The sequence below is a fragment of the Odontesthes bonariensis genome, chromosome 21, assembly GCF_027942865.1.
Source record: "Odontesthes bonariensis isolate fOdoBon6 chromosome 21, fOdoBon6.hap1, whole genome shotgun sequence".
In the NCBI taxonomy this organism is placed as follows: Eukaryota; Metazoa; Chordata; class Actinopteri; order Atheriniformes; family Atherinopsidae; genus Odontesthes; species Odontesthes bonariensis.
Genome location: NC_134526.1, coordinates 30,508,239 through 30,524,358, shown reverse-complemented (window position 1 = coordinate 30,524,358; position 16,120 = coordinate 30,508,239). Strand labels below are relative to the sequence as shown.

The 16,120-nt window shown below is 41.4% G+C and overlaps 1 protein-coding gene across 2 annotated transcripts; it reads right to left on the bottom strand.

Annotated features, from left to right (window-relative positions):
* Positions 1 to 179: 179 nt before the first annotated feature.
* Positions 180 to 13,595, bottom strand: lin7b (lin-7 homolog B (C. elegans)). 2 transcript variants are annotated; one of them, XM_075453420.1, is made up of 6 exons: positions 13,302 to 13,595; positions 7,722 to 7,840; positions 7,322 to 7,393; positions 2,306 to 2,515; positions 1,908 to 2,083; positions 180 to 818 (listed from the first exon to the last, which is right to left on the bottom strand). In XM_075453420.1, the coding sequence occupies exons 1-5, from the start codon at positions 13,375 to 13,377 to the stop codon at positions 1,916 to 1,918; spliced, it is 645 nt and encodes a 214-aa protein (XP_075309535.1). In that variant the 5' UTR covers positions 13,378 to 13,595; the 3' UTR covers positions 180 to 818; positions 1,908 to 1,915. The 2 variants fall into 2 exon arrangements, with proteins under 2 accessions (XP_075309535.1, XP_075309534.1); XM_075453419.1 differs by having other exon boundaries at positions 1,920 to 2,083; positions 13,302 to 13,593.
* Between the last annotated feature and the right edge of the window lie 2,525 nt (positions 13,596 to 16,120).

Here is a 16,120-nt window from a genome sequence, read left to right as displayed (position 1 = left end):
TGCTTTCTAGTCCTTGCCTATCTGTGGTAGCTATAATAGAGGCAATAATCAGCTACAACAGCAGTCAGACAAGCTGCTTTCAGATTATGTCAGAAGGACATTGTTGGAAATTGAATTGCCCCATGAAAATGCTAACTTCAGCTGTGTCACTCAATAACTGTAGAATGCAACTCAGCAGGTTTACAGTTAATATTTATTTCATTGACAATAATTCAAACATACAAACACACAAATAAACAAATACAAATATCTCAAACATTTGTGTGACACTTGCTAACTACTTATGTAAATCTAGCTCTCTGTAGTGCTAACAGTTAGCTATCTAACACAGGCCTCTCATGGAAAAATTGTGGTGAACTCTGTAGGCGTTTTCCATGCTCATGTGCTCTACTGCAGACTGAACACTGCTGATGAGTGCAGTGTGCTATAAACTAAAACAATAAAAGTAAACACTGAAAGGATACTGATGCTGGATTATTGTAAAGCCACATACTAAAAATAACCTTTTAGTATTATGTGTCAGAGCACACACAATGATTACACTATGGGGATGTGATAATACAAGCATGGTTTGACAAAAAAAGCATAGTCAGCATTCTTCTGAGGAACATGAAAAGAGAAAAGGGATAGCAACTCTAAATTGAAACAAAGGCTTCGGGTTACAGCTGTCACAACTGTTGGCAGGCCACTTTCGTTTTTTTCTTTACCTCTTTTTTGTGCTTCCGTCAATATTCTCACCTCTCACTATGACAGAAGTGTCAGGAGGCTGGGCAATGTCGTGTGTAGAGGTATTTAGTCAGTCCCTGGACTCTAGAGACCTGAGGGGAGAGAAAGTAAAAAGAACTATGGCGCCATTCATTCAGTAAAACTGTAGGAGACTATCCACAGAGGCTCAATATTAACCTTGTGGCACCCACAGTTGCAGATATGCAACAAGCTTTTTATTTATTTACATTATTTATTTACATTATATTTTTATTTATATTTTTATTTACATTACATTTTTTGCATTTTATATGTGCTTCACTTTTTCACAACAAAGATCTGTGAAATCTGTTTGATTTGTTGTTGAATGGAAAGTTTATGATGGTTGCGTTCCGCACTTTGTATTAAGAATGTTCAATAAAGGTCTATTATATACATTTTATTGTGGTAGCAGCAGTTACTGGTGAACTTTCACTATACCTTTTTTGCCAAACGATCTGCAGAGAATGACTTGGTTTTGAGAACAAAATTAATCAGGAAAGCCCACAGTTGCAAATATGCAACATTGCCTAAAATGATCAAAAATACCCCAATTCCAAAAATTCCAAAAATATTGGTTTATTCCCACCAAAGATGCAAGAAGAGCCAAAATTATTTTTTTCAATGATTCTTCATATGCTTGGGTGCTACAAGGTTAAGATCCTATTAGTACATGGGATTAACTTGATCTGTGAGTGGAAATGTGACTTAATTTGCCAAAACAGAATGGTATAACATCTCTGCTAGGTCTGAACTTACATAGTTTGGCCACATTTTTAAGAAGAGAAGATAGGGGAGCCCCCCTTCCGGCTATCTCAGGCTGTCAATCAATCTAGCAGCATTACTTCAGAAGAGTACTGAGGTACCGCTAGGAAAGGTTTTTTATAAATGGCAGGGAGCTTTCCACTTCTAACTTTTTATGCCTTTGGCTGGCTCTATCTGTTACTGTACCTATTAAGCTATATTTAGGGTCTATCTGAGTGGCATACTGCATGGTTGCCAGGACGCATGTTTTTTTTCTATGCTCAATATTAAACAAGAATATAACCACGATTGGTATATCTAAATTTGACTATATATCTATATATATTTGGATATGGGGCACACTGGCACACACTTCAAATACATATCAAAATAACAGTAGTGACTAGTTGCAGACTAACAAGCAGTCTCACGAGTAACTGGTGTGCTGCTGTCGTCTCCGGGCACTCCTCATTTTCTCGAAGCGAGCCTCCATTTCCTCCAGGACCTTTGGGGTGTAACGGACCACCAGTTTGACAGAACCCTGGGCAGCTTTCAGTAGCTCCACAGCCTTCTCATGTTGCTCCCCCTCCACACTCTACATAAACACAAGTCCTGCATGTTATAAGTTCTCCCAGGGTACTATTCCAACCAGCCACCAAATTATTATAAAATAGAAGGTTCAATTTGAATGTTTACACATTTTGAATTGTTAGTTATTTTCTATGAATATATTAAAGAAAATTAAATTAAATAAACTTGTCTGAGTTTGTGTAGCCTTTTGTAGGCTTGAACTTCACAGTGGGCTTAAGCTTCTTACCACTCCATTAACAGACAGCAGCTGGTCTCCTCTCTTCAGGCCTCCTTGGCGATCAGCCACCCCTCCAGGGATAACTCTGGAGATGTAGATAGGGGAGTTCTGTTCTTTTCCCCCCATAATGTTAAAGCCCAGTCCCTCTTCTGTCTTGGGCAGCTCCACGACCCTTGGGTGGGCATGACCCTCACTGGCTGCAAAGGCAGCCACAGTGGCCTGATAAGAAACTCAGTGATTAGCAAACACTTTTAATCATCATGATAAAGGTGACAATGATCTCCGGTAACAACGCTCAGCTAGGTCAAATTATGAACAAAGGCCCACATTTCTGTCAGTGTAACAACAACCCCCATTTCCTGAAGAGTTGGGAAGTTTTTATAAAATCCAACAGAACTTTAAATCTGTAATCTGTTGATTTGTTTTAACATAAAATGGAGTCAAGTACAAGGAAAACAATTTTCAATGTCTTCTTTGACCAACTTCGTTGTGTTTATAAAATATAAACTTTTAAGGTAAACACAAGAAAAAAATGGACCAGACTCAGTTAATAATTCCATATACTCCATATATATGTTGGACCTCAGCGCTGCGTTTGATACTGTAGATCACAGAATCCTGTTGCACAGGCTGGAAAACTGGGTTGGACTTTCTGGAGCGGTCCTTAACTGGTTCAGGTCCTACTTAGAAGGCCGGAGTTATTTTGTTACAATTGGCAGCTATGAATCTGAGCAAGTGGCCATGACTTGTGGAGTCCCCCAGGGGTCAATTCTTGGACCTCTTCTGTTTAACTTGTATATGCTCCCTTTGGGTCAGATATTGCAGAACTTTAACATCAATTATCACAGTTATGCAGACGATACACAACTTTATGTGTCTCTGTCACCGGACGACTGCAGCCCAGCAGACGTACTGTGTCAGTGTCTGGAGGAAGTAAACACCTGGATGAGAGAGAATTTTCTACAATTAAATGAAGACAAAACTGAGATCATTCTGTTTGGGAGCAAAGAGAAGAGGGTCAGCGTTGGTAAATATCTTGAGACTCGGGCCCTTACAATCACTGACCAAGTTCGTAACCTCTGAGTGTTGATAGACTCAGATCTGACTTTCAGCAGCCACATCAAAGCTGTCACCAAGGCAGCTTTTTACCATCTCAGAAACATCAACAGAATTAAAGGTTTCCTCTCCCAAAAAGACCAGGAGAAACTCATCCATGCATTCATCTCCAGTAGACTCCATTACTGTAATGCTCTTTTAACTGGACTTCCCAAAAAGAGCATTAAACATCTGCAGCTAATCCAGAACGCTGCTGCTTGAGTTTTAACCCGGACTAAGAGATCTGAACACATCACAGCAGATTTAAAATCTTTACACTGGCTTCCAGTCAGTCACAGAATAGATTTTAAAAGCCTGCTGATGGTTTACAAATCCCAGAACGGTTTAGGCCCAAAATACATCTGTGATATGTTCAGAGAATATAAACCCAGCAGAGCTCTTAGATCCAAGGACTCAGGTCAGCTGGTCCAGTCCAGAGTCCAGACTAAACATGGAGAAGCAGCATTTAGCTGTTATGCTGCAAACAAGTGGAACAAACTGCCAGTGGAGATTAAACTTTCACCAAATGTAGACATTTTTAAATCCAGGTTAAAAACATTTCTTTTCTCATGTGTCTATGCATGAAATCTGCACGGTATCTTTTAACTTATCTTGACTGTTGCTTGTTTTTAAATTCATTTAAATGATTTTATTTGTTTCTCTTTATATTCTTGTATGTAGTTTTAATGCTTCTTCCACTCGATGCTGCAATGCTTTTATTTTATGTAAAGCACTTTGAATTGTTTGTACATGAAATGTGCTATATAAATAAATTTGATTTGATTTGATTTGATTTGATTTGATTTGATTTGATTTGATTTGATTTGATATAGACCAGTGAGCAGTGCTGACCAACATGTCATTGAGGTCATCCGGTGGGAACCTCCTTTCATCAGTGTTTCGTCTAGTTGGGCCCACGACACCTCCAGGAAGCTAGACAGTGATCACTGGCGTCCCAGAGTCACTCCCCTAATGCCAGCCATCACTGCTCCCCACACCACAACAATCACAACCACAACCTACCCCAGCCTCTCACCAACTGCACACCATTCACAGCGGGGTGGGGATGCAAACCCTGGTTCGGGTAGGGGGTAGAAATAGAATAGGTAAAGATAAGTAGTAATGGGATTCAAACCCTAGTTCTTTGCAACAAATCCTCTACTTCCTACTTCCACTGGACATATCCTAACTTTCCATCCTCGCTGCTCTGCTTCTGCCCCCAACTCCACATACCTAAGCTTTTTCCTTTCTTCTGCTTTTAATTCCTCCCAAGGAACAGTCAGCTCTATGAAATAGACTCTCATTCTACTCCTAGACCACAAGACGATATCAGGCCTTAGATTTGTAGAGGCTATTTCCTGGGGAACAACAAGCTTATTTCCTAAATCTACCTGCATCTCCCAATCACAAGCATCCTCCAAGCTGCCTTTCCTCCTTATTGTCTTATTAACTTTCTCCCCCTCTTGAACAAACTGAATTGCAACTCTCTTCACCTTAGACCCTCTTAAGTTTACCTGCTTTAGTTTATCTTCAATACCTGCAGCTAAGCTTCTTAATACTTGGTCATGTCGCCATGTATACCGGCCTTGTGACAGACTAACCTCACAACCTGACAAAATATGCCTTAGAGTTGCAGTACCTGAACATAACGAGCATAACGGGTCTCCATTTACCCAGAGTTTTAGGTTCTGGGGAGTTGGCAATACATCATATGTTGCCCCTATCAAAAATCTAATACTCCTTTCCTCCATACTCCACAGCTCTTTCCAACTAAGCTTTTTCTTCTCTACACCTTCCCAATTCATCCACCGTCCCTGCTTAGCCTGAGCCACTGCCTTTGCACCCCTTAACATTTCCTCCTGTCTACGAACCTGCTGAACAACTAGCTTTCTCTTCTCCTTGGGACCTGCTCTACTCCAAACTGGTTTGCCTGGGCCAAGCCCCAAGCCTCCCTGGCCTATTTGCACATTACCCACAATCTCTGTATGTCTAAGAGTTGCTTCTGCCTCCTGAGCTGCCATTCTTGGATTCCATTTCCTCCCCTTGGTTGGGTTTGGAACCACCTTACTAACTACCACATCTCTACTCCCAGTTAACAGGAGTAAAGTCCTAGCTTTAGTACATTTAAACTCCTCTATTAAACTAGATACTGGGAGCTGGAGTATGCCTTTTCCATATAATGCCACAGTACTTAAGCATCTAGGAACACCTAGCCACTTCCTAATATAAAAACTAACTAATCTTTCTATTTTTTCTACAACAGATAATGGAATCTCATACACAGACAGTGGCCACATCAACCTAGGAAACAATCCAAACTGCAGACACCACAGTTTCAACTTTCCTGGAAGCTCTGATTTATCTATTCTATCCAGTCCCTCAGCAACATCTTTCCGAAACTGCACTGCCTGCTCTCCATCATTATTGTCTGCCTGGTACCACCTGCCTAAACTCTTTACTGCCTTTTCCCTAATTATTGGGATGTTTTATTCATCTATTGCAAACTTTCTATCACTTAATTTCCCTCTACTTTTTGAGATACTTCTGGACTTAGTAGGTTTGATTTTCATCCCAGCCCACTTTAGATTTTTATTAAGTCTCTCAAGTATTCTCTTCATACATGGTACTGTTGTAGTCACCAACGTCATATCATCCATGTATGCCCTAATTGGTGTAAGGCGCATGCCATCCTGACGTCTCTCTCCACCTACAACCCACTTGGAAGCTCTAATAATTATCTCCATCGCCATTGTAAATGCTAATGGGGAAAATCGTACACCCTGCCATAATGCCTATGCCTATGTATCTATTAAGCTATTCTTTTCTAAATAACTAGCTAATATCTGTGCAACTACACTAAAGACAATCTTCCCCTATACATTTAGGAGAGAAAGCATCCGAAACTTTGTGATATTTTCTTCCTTTGAGGATACTAATTGTAGCACCCTTCCTGAGTCTGGCAGAACCAGACTCATAGAGCATAGCTTATGCTCACTCTCAACGCCATCTACTCCTTTAATGACAGGGTTTGCTCTTATGGCCACTACCAGGAGTTCCAGCGAAATTGTGAATAAGAGCAGTGAGAAGAGGCACCCCTGATGCATTTTTCTGGAAAGATATAAAATATAAAAACAGATTTTTTGCCTTTTATTCTCCATCAGTCATTTGTTGCTCGATGAACTTGACTCCGATGAACTAGCCTCCAATGCAATATCAAACTTTCCGTTCTTCCCCTTGCACGTGAAATTAAGCATTGTTGGAATGGCTATGCTGTCAATATTAATGAACTAATACTGAACTCAGGGTAGCGAGAGGCCAGACTTCCCATTCCATCAGGCGTCCCCATTTTAGCCCTATCTCTCTCTTAACCCGTCTTTCATTGTAAAGCCTCCAAATGATCCCTGTTACTGTCCTTTTATCAACTGTTTGCATATAATTTTGAAGTACCGTTTAAATAAATGTTCTTATAAAGGATCAGAGCGTTACGTCAATTCTTAAGTGTCGGATATCAATTCAGATAGAACTGAGCTTCAGTGGTATTTTAATTCATTTCACGTGTAGAAAACGCTACACAGTGTAATGCAGAAAAAGCACTGTGTAAGAGGTGCTGTATGAGTGTGTGTGTGTGTGTGTGTGTGTGTGTATAAACAGGTGAATGTGGCATAGTGTAAAAAAGTGGTCAGGTAGACTAACGCCACAAAGACACAGTCTTATACAGACACAATTTCCGGTTTTGTCGGAGAGAGAATGGTCTGTCTATATGACATGGATATTGTCATTTGGGGGTCTATGCAGATGACTATGCAACCGACTATTTACAGCAACTACACATAATTGAGCCGTCAAGCAAAAGACTAAGGTACAGTATGATTTGATTATTATTTAATGCAATTATAACTTAATTGAATTGAATTATTTTATTTCTAATACCTTGGCTGTTGCTTGTGCTCGCACCTCATGGCCTCCAACAATGTCAAGAGTGTCATACAGTTGTTCATATACCTGGAAGACAACAACACAGATAACAGATGCTGAATGAGTGCAGAGGAGTATTATACTGGACACTAGATACCACTTTCAATGGACATCAACACAAACAGCCAAGATATTCAAATTTATTTTTTACTTGAGCTTAACCTAGTGCTTATACTACTATGTCAAAAGTTTTTTCAGTTTGTTTTTCCATGTGAAGCTACAAATGGGGGAGTGACTGAGTTAAGAAAATGCTGGGTGATCATGTGTATACCCTTAGAGTACAATAGGAATAGCTTGTCAATCAAATATTAAGTATTTTCTCCTGCAAACTTCTACAAACACATATTATGCATACCTCCCTGATGGCAGCGCAGAATTTGCTCTGTAGGACTCTCTGCAGGGCCTGCAGTTTGGGATGGGGCAGCTCACCTGTTCGCTGCAGCCTGTCCAGCAGCTCGATCACTCTGCATACATCTAACCCAGCAAACACACACAAGCCTAGATTACCAACAGTGCACAACAGTCAACTGTCTCTAAAGGCCCCACAACATCAAAGGGGCTCCACTCTATACAAATGCAACCATTTATGGCGTGTTCCCACTATACAGTCCGGTACGGGTCGGGTCGGGACGGTTCGCTTATTTCAGTGTTTCCACTACCAAGAAAGCGTACCGATCCGTACCGTACCGTTACCATTTTCTTAACCCTTCTGCTTGGGGTACCGAGCACACAGGACCGGTTCCAGGCTCTGCTCTCCGTTGTTGGTGAGGAGGCTGTGCAGCGGGAGCTCGATGGCGCTGTGCCAAAGCAAAAAGTTTTCCAGCTGATTGCCGCAAAAATGGCAGAGAGTGGTTTCAACCGGACCGCGAGCCAGTGTCGCATTAAGCTGAAGAAGCTTGGAGGTGGTTCCAAATTATGGATGTTATTTGTTATTTGCTGTTATTTGCTATGTACGCTTCGGTGGGAACGCAAGCTGACCCCAAAGCGACCCGACCCGTATCGGACTGCATAGTGGAAATGAGGCTTTAGTCATCCTGGCTACGGTGCTGAAGAGAAACCTGGGATTGTTCTTATTCTCTTCTATCAATGATGAATAATAAGCAGTTCTAGCTTTGCGAAGGGCTTTCTTATACGTTATTAAACTATCTTTCCAGACTAACTGAGACTCTTCTAAATTAGAGGAACGCCACTGTCTCTCCAGCTTTCTTGCAGTCTGCTTTAAAGCACGCAGCTGTGAATTATACCAAGGAACCAACCTCTTCTGACTGATTACCTTCCTTTTCAGAGGGGCAACATTGTCCAGTGCTGTACACATTGAAACTATAGTGCTGTCAACAAGAGAGTCAAGTGTTGCTGGAGTAAAGTTTAGGTAGTCGTCCTCTGTCATATCTGCACATGGCAGTGAAGAAAAGGATGATGGAATTAAGTCTCTAAATCTGGTTACAGCATCCTCTGATAGACACCTTCTATATGTAAATTTCTTCTCAGAAACTGTATAGTCAAGTAATGTAAACTCAAAGGTTATCAGAAAATGGTCAGATAAGACAGAGTTATGAGGGAACACTGTTAACTGTTCACTCTCAATGCCATAAGTCAGCACAAGATCAAGGGTGTGATTAAGGCAGTGAGTCGGTCTGTGAACACTCTGAGAAAATCCAATAGAGTCCAATATAGAATTAAAGTTCATATTCAGGCTGTCATTTTCAACATCTACATGAATATTAAAGTCACCCACTACAATGGCTTTATCTGTACTCAGCACTAACTGGGATAAAAACTCTGAGAATTCAGACAGAAACTCAGAATAAGGGCCAGGTGGACGATACACAACAACAAACACAAGAGGTTTCTGGGATTTCAACTTTGCGTGGGAAAAACTGAGAATCAGAGATTCAAAAGAGCTCAAACTAATCTTGGGTCTGGGACTGATTAGTAACCCTGATCTGAAAATAGCTGCCACTCCTCCTCCTCTGTGGTTTGAGGAACGTGAACATTTAAACAGTCACAGGGAGTTGCTTCATTAATGCTAACATGATCCTCCTGCTGCAGCCAGGTTTCTGTAAGACAAAATATATCAATATGATGATCACAAATCAACTCATTCACTAACAGAGACTTGGAAAGGAGATATATGATATTCAGGAAACCAAATTTAATAGTTTGATGTTTTTGTTCAGTTGAAGTTTTTGTTTTAAATTTTTTTTTTAGGTTTTCTGGATTTGTTTCTTTTGTGTTTATTGATGGGGGTGGGGGTAGCAGCAGGTGGGAAGCCGCAGTGAAGTGTGTAAGACTACAACTCTGCATCCTGGTCTGAGCCCAGGGTTGTCATGTTTTTGGATGATTAATAAATTCGTCCATATTTCTAGAAATAAGAGCCTTCCAAAGTGGGATTTTAGGAGCATGAAACTAAAACGCAGCCTCACCTTGTTTAGTCCTGACTCTGGGCACCAGCAGGAGACCCCTCCCTGAGGTTCTCAGAGCCCCAGTTGGTTCATGTGGCTCTAACATGTCAGAGATGTACTTTGGCGCTTGACCATGAAGAGACTTGTACACAAGCAGAGCTGTTTTAAAGTCTATTCTCTGAGCGACAGGAAGCCAGTGCAGAGACCTGAGCACTGGACTAATATGGTCGTATTTCCTGGTTCTAGTCAGGACTCGAGCAGCAGCGTTCTGGATGTACTGCAGCTGTCTTACAGCCCGTTTAGAGAGCCCAGTGAGCAGGCCGTTACAGTAGTCTAACCTGCTGGAGACAAACGCATGGATCAGTCTCTCTAAGTCTGGTTTAGACACTATTCCTTTGATTCTGCCAATGTTTTTTAGATGGTAAAAAGCTGCTGATGTTACAGATTTAATGTGGCTGTTAAAGTTCAGGTCTGAGTCCAATATTACCCCGAGATTTCTTACCTGGTTATTAGGTTTTAGAGAGAGAGTCTCAAGGTGACTGATAACACTTTCTCTTTGTTTCTGTGGGCCACAGACAATGATTTCAGTTTTGTCCGAGTTTAGCTGGAGGAAATTGTTTTGCATCCACACACTAATCTGTTCGATGCAGTGACACAATGTATCTACAGGCCCGTGTTCTCCTGCCGTCAGTGACACGTAGATCTGAGTGTCATCTGCATAGTTGTGGTAGGACACATTATAGCTGCGTATTAGCTGGCCTAGTGGAAGCATGTACAGATTGAGCAATAGGGGTCCCAGGATTGACCCCTGGGGAACCCCACAGGTCATAGCCATTTGGTCTGAGACACAGTTACCAATTTCAACAAAGTACCTCCTGTCTTCGACATAGGACTTGGACCAGTTTAAAGCACTACCTGAGATTCCCACCCAGTCTTCTAACCTCTGTAATAAGATTACACGGTCAACTGTGTCAAAGGCAGCACTCAGGTCCAGCAGAACTAAGACTGTGACTTTGCCTGCGTTTGTAAATTTGTAATTTGTAAATCATTGTTTATACATACTGAGGGATTAACTATGTTTGATTTGCTTACAGGTGAAGGAACCAGCAGAGCATTCACTGTTACGATTCAACAGCCTGAGGACACCTCATTAACTGCAACATATCCAGATGTGCATGAGTCTGTCTCGGTAGCCCCTATTGATCCTGCTGACTGGCCATCCCTGTCTGATACAGTGAGGACTCAGTTAGTCAGCAGATGGTCTTATCAGGTAAAATCAGACTTCAATTTCCCAAAAAGAGAGGATGGCAGAAGTTGCCATAACCACCACTTTTACAGACCATTGGTGAATGGAGAGAAGATCAAGAGAAGTTGTGGGGTGTATTCCAAGAAAAATAATAGTTTGTTTATTCTTATTTTTCTGTTCTTCTCCCAAAAAACATTCTAATTAATCAGTGATGGAGTTCATGACTGGAAAAATTGCAGGGATATACTCAAAACTCATAAGAACGGTCCAGAACATTGTAGGTACGTGACATCGTGGAAGGAACTGGAGACTTTAATTATCAAGGGCCAAACAACGGAGAAAGTGGAAATGGCACTAATAGACACTGAAAAGAGGAGGTTGCGTGAAGTCCTGACTAAGTTGGTGGCCATCATTGAGTGATTGGCAAAGCAAAATATTGTACTCAGGGGGACCACAGAAACACTTTACCAACCAAATAATGGCAACAAATCATTCCAGTCTGAAACAATGGAGATGGATGTTGAAGCTGGCCTAAGGAGAACTGAAGCATCTCTTGTCAGCTACAGAGACTGGATTTGCTTCTGGCAAAGAACTGTTTATGGAGATTTGGAAAAAAAAAAGCAGTGTAAAACGCTGAGTTACACCCTGAACTGTAGTGAGTAGTCAGACTTGGATGGAAAGGAACTGGCACTGGAGTTGCAAACTTTCCCAGATTTGCCAGAACACAAATTACCAAAAACGAGCCAATGAGATGCTGCGGCGAAGCTTGGCATTCCTCAGGCTACCTTGTGTAGTCTAATTAAGCAACGAGAGACAGTCATGAATGCTAACGACGGCGCCCGGGAAAAGCACCTGCAGTTGAGGCCACCCTGGTGAAATGGATTTGTTTCAAACTTTATTTTCAGACTTGTAAAAAAAAAAAAAGCACCTGCGGCACAGCAGAGAATAAGTAACGTACTGTATTTGAGTTAGCCTACAGTATGTCTGCGCACTGCGCAGTACTGTAATTAAACTTGCATGATAATAAAATTCAGTAAATGCTGAAGCTATCCGTTTCATTTCATTTTTCTCATTGAAAAACGCTACAAATGACATTTAGATGATATTCTGCATAAAAAAATAAGTGAAATACCTGTAATACAAATTCGGTTTTAGTAATCAACCGCTTATAGTGTTCAAATTGGCTCTGGACCAACGTGATCACTATAAGCGGTTTCCACTGTATTCCATTCTCATATTATTTTTGAACTGTTTTGTATTGTTTGAACATAGCAACTTATTTTTATTCATATTGTGGGAGCAGTCACAACTTTCTAAATATTTGTACAAAATCTGAACAGGAACTCAGGCTGTTTATGTTATCTAATTTAATTATGTTTTATTGTCATTTATGTGTGTGTTTGATCAACAATTAAACCTTTAAATCTGTCATATGGTCGTTAGGGCCAGGCATAAGAAAAATATTTACATTTTGCCTGTCGAGAATAAAGTCGACATGTCGAGAATAAAGTAATTAGATGTTGGACCAGAGGAGTTGACTTTATTCTCGAGAGGCAAAATATTATTATTTTTTCTTATGCCTGGCCCTAATACTCTTCCGTATATTTGTCCGTTCATATTTGGGGTGATGTTCACAGCTTGGGTGCGGGGGGCACCAAACCATAATCTCGCCTCGGGCACCAAAATGGCTCGAGCCGGCTCTGTATAAACCAAATAAACCGATATGAATAGAATCGGGACTTCTTGGACATGCTGCGACCACCGTGAACGGATCTGAGCGTTGTGAAGACCATACGCGAGTAATACGAAGCGTGAATGCAGATTACTACTCATTCAAACAAACCAAGATAGAATTTATTAAAATGGGATTGGTGGAATATCCCCCCCCCCCCCCGCCTGACCGCACCTTTATTGCGCTCCACCACTGAGTACGCACCAAGGCCTGGTTTGTCTCTGGACGACGATCACAGCCAGCCAAATTTCATGCAATTAAATGATGGCATGCTGTCCAAAACACATGGCTGTTCAGTTCGTAATTTTAAGTATAATCCATAAATTGTCCATACTGAATACGTTTACCCAAACAGGACCGAGAGTAATTCTATGCATCTGTAGACGCGCAATGTTTGAGTTGTTCAAAATATAAATTATAAATATATTTAGAGCAATTTAGCTCGCCATCTCTAGTAAGTGAATAATAAAGAACAGACTGTGAATGACATCACTCTGTGACGGGCACAGATTTTGCCACAGATTTTCCAGTAAAATTGATTAAGGTGGTAGTTACCCCTCTCCAGGCAGAGCGGCTCCGTGATGGGCGCCATGTCTGAATCCTTTGCGGGGTGGTAGAAAGAAGACATCATTCTGAGAAACTGTGTCCGGACTGGTTCCCCTAAACACTGCGTGGGAGCAAAACGCCGTCTCACAGCAATTTGCTGTCCATCTTTTTGGAAGACATGATCAGCAGACTGAGGATGGTAGCCTACTGATACCGGTGGCCACGCGCTAGCGTCCACACAGATGCGTGGATACAGAGAAGAGTTCCAGCACACTACAGTCTGTAAAGGGGATGATATCCAGTGCTCATCCTATCCCATAATGCTTTTATCCTTTTACGGTCTTCACTTTTGGGACCCTCTGGTGTCCCTCGGGTCAAATTGACCCGGGACATATTTGAGGCTTTAAAAAAACAATCCTAACATAGAATTTTACTTCATAAAACATTAACATATATTGTCTTTATCTCAATTTCAAACAACTCAGATAACATACATGTTTAATGAATACAATCAGTCTCTACTAGAACACAATTAACACTGGAAGGGTGACTACTCTTTTTGTTAGAAGGTTGTATGTCAGGGGCGATTTTAGGATCTGGTCTTTAGGGGTGCCCAGCCCCCAGTGCTCACAGAGGCACATTATTTCTCACTAATTGAGGCGAACTAGTAGCCTGGCTGACGCGTCCACAATCTCGATGAGATGGTGGTCTGGGAACTAGGTGTGCATTTTCTCGTATTTGAGGCGTGGTTTACGAATGCCTAGAGCCGTTTATTGGGCGCTACGAATGTCTATCAAATGACGTCAGGTTCTTCCCATGCTGTTTTGCGCGCGATTCATAGCCAATTGTATCACTTATACCAGATGACGACAGAAATTCGACAAGGAAGAAGAAAAAAATGGAAAATAAAAGTAAACTTGCGCTCTAAGCTACTTAAATTGACAACAAAGTAGGCCTATATGCTATATTCTACATGAATTTTTATGTTGTAGAGTTGTGAATTTATTTTAATAATGGAGAAATTGAGCAGCCTTGCTTTGTTGTCTACAGTAGTAGATCAACCCTCATCTTACTTTGAAGCTCCCAGCTCCCAGAAGTGACGTCGACGCAGCTTTAGCAGCAGAAAAGCTATCAGGCTTGTGTTGATGATAATAATAAACTCCTGGACTATGTACAAACTTCCAAATGCATCGTTTTGTGAGTACAGACCATATTTGTACTACTGTAGAAGTTTGGTGTCATGACATGTGATTTTAGTGTGGTAATTTTGGAGATACTGCCAGGGTCCGTTAGCGCTTGTACTAAGCTATTCGGGATAACTCAGTAACTCAGCTGATGTTCAGCCAATATCGGAAAAACTTCGGGTGGGCTACTTGGCTGGATGTCACGGTTCAAATGACCCCAGGGTGAATCTACTCCGAAACACTTTCTAAGGCTGCATTGAACGGTAACGTTGTGTCCGCTGTCATGTTGGATTAACACTCTACAAGCTTCGGTGTAGCGCATAGACGTCGTCATCGTCTTGCTGCCCCCCCCCCCGTTCTGTGATTGGTTCCCAAACTCTGGCAAAAATAAGGGCGGTGGTTTCCAGGCTGACTTTGCAGTGAGAATGAAATCGAGCGCAAAGCAGCATGGGAATTCCCAGGCTAGCAAACTAGTACATTTATAAATTTTGGAGCCGTATTAGTTTTGCTTTGAGTAGTGTTTTCCCCTACAACATTCAATTTTGACCTCTTCATTTCAAAAGACTGTGGCTCGACAGGGATAACAGAGAGCCCGAGACAAATATTGAAGATAACTCAACATTTATTTTGGGAGTAAAGAGTTAAAACAAAAACAAATGCTAGAAAATAAATAAAATGGTCACTAAAATAATGCATTCTTGAGCAAAAAAAAAAAGTGTTTTTGCATAATATAATATTTTAAAAATGTGCTGAGCCAGGGGGTGCCGAGCTATCTCACGGTGGTGCCTTGGCACCACTAAAAATACCCTAGCCTCGCCCCTGATTGGGTGTCATAAATCATGCTCATCTTGGAGAATACATGGAAGCTCTTCAGAGACATTGTGGCTCTAAAAATTGCTCTCCCTTTCTCAGCATCCCAGACTTTCAGTCGACCCCCCTCTTGACCTGTAGACACCAGCAAGGATGAGGATGCCAGAGTAGGCATGCAGATGCATGATGTCCATCTCTTTCCACTGGTCACCAAAAACACGTCTCCCCTCAAGATTCTGGTAATATCCAGAATAATTATATGAACTGAGTCAGCAATCAGCAGCTCAAAGGATGACTTTATATCCTGAACATAAGAACAAAATCACTTGGGCCCTAGTACCATATCAGGGGGGGGGCGGCATTCATTTAATCCATTCTTAGACAAATATGTCTGAGGCTCCTCCAGTGGTTGGCTCTTGGGCTGCTCCAGCGGACACCTGTGGTGCATATTCCGAGTGAAGGCCATCTTCGAATTCACTTTCAGAATCGGGACACTCTGAATTGACATTATATTATCCTCACATTCGGAGACATCTTCCTCTTCCACATCGCCATGTGCCTGACTCTTCAAATAGGAGTTCCAAAGCCCCCTGGTAGCCAAATCTTTTGGTCAGAGACTGTACTGTGATTCAGAGGCATTCATCTATTTGGTCTCACCTCCTTGATGTGCAGGTGTAAAGCATATAGTGCGAGAAAATGATTGATTCATTTTTTTACAATGTTATGGAATAACATCTAAAAAAAGAAAGTGGGAACAAACAGCTTCTCTGTGCTTTGATGGTAATAATGTAACATTGTGTGCATGGGTCAAACTGACCCAAAGACCGTATGAAG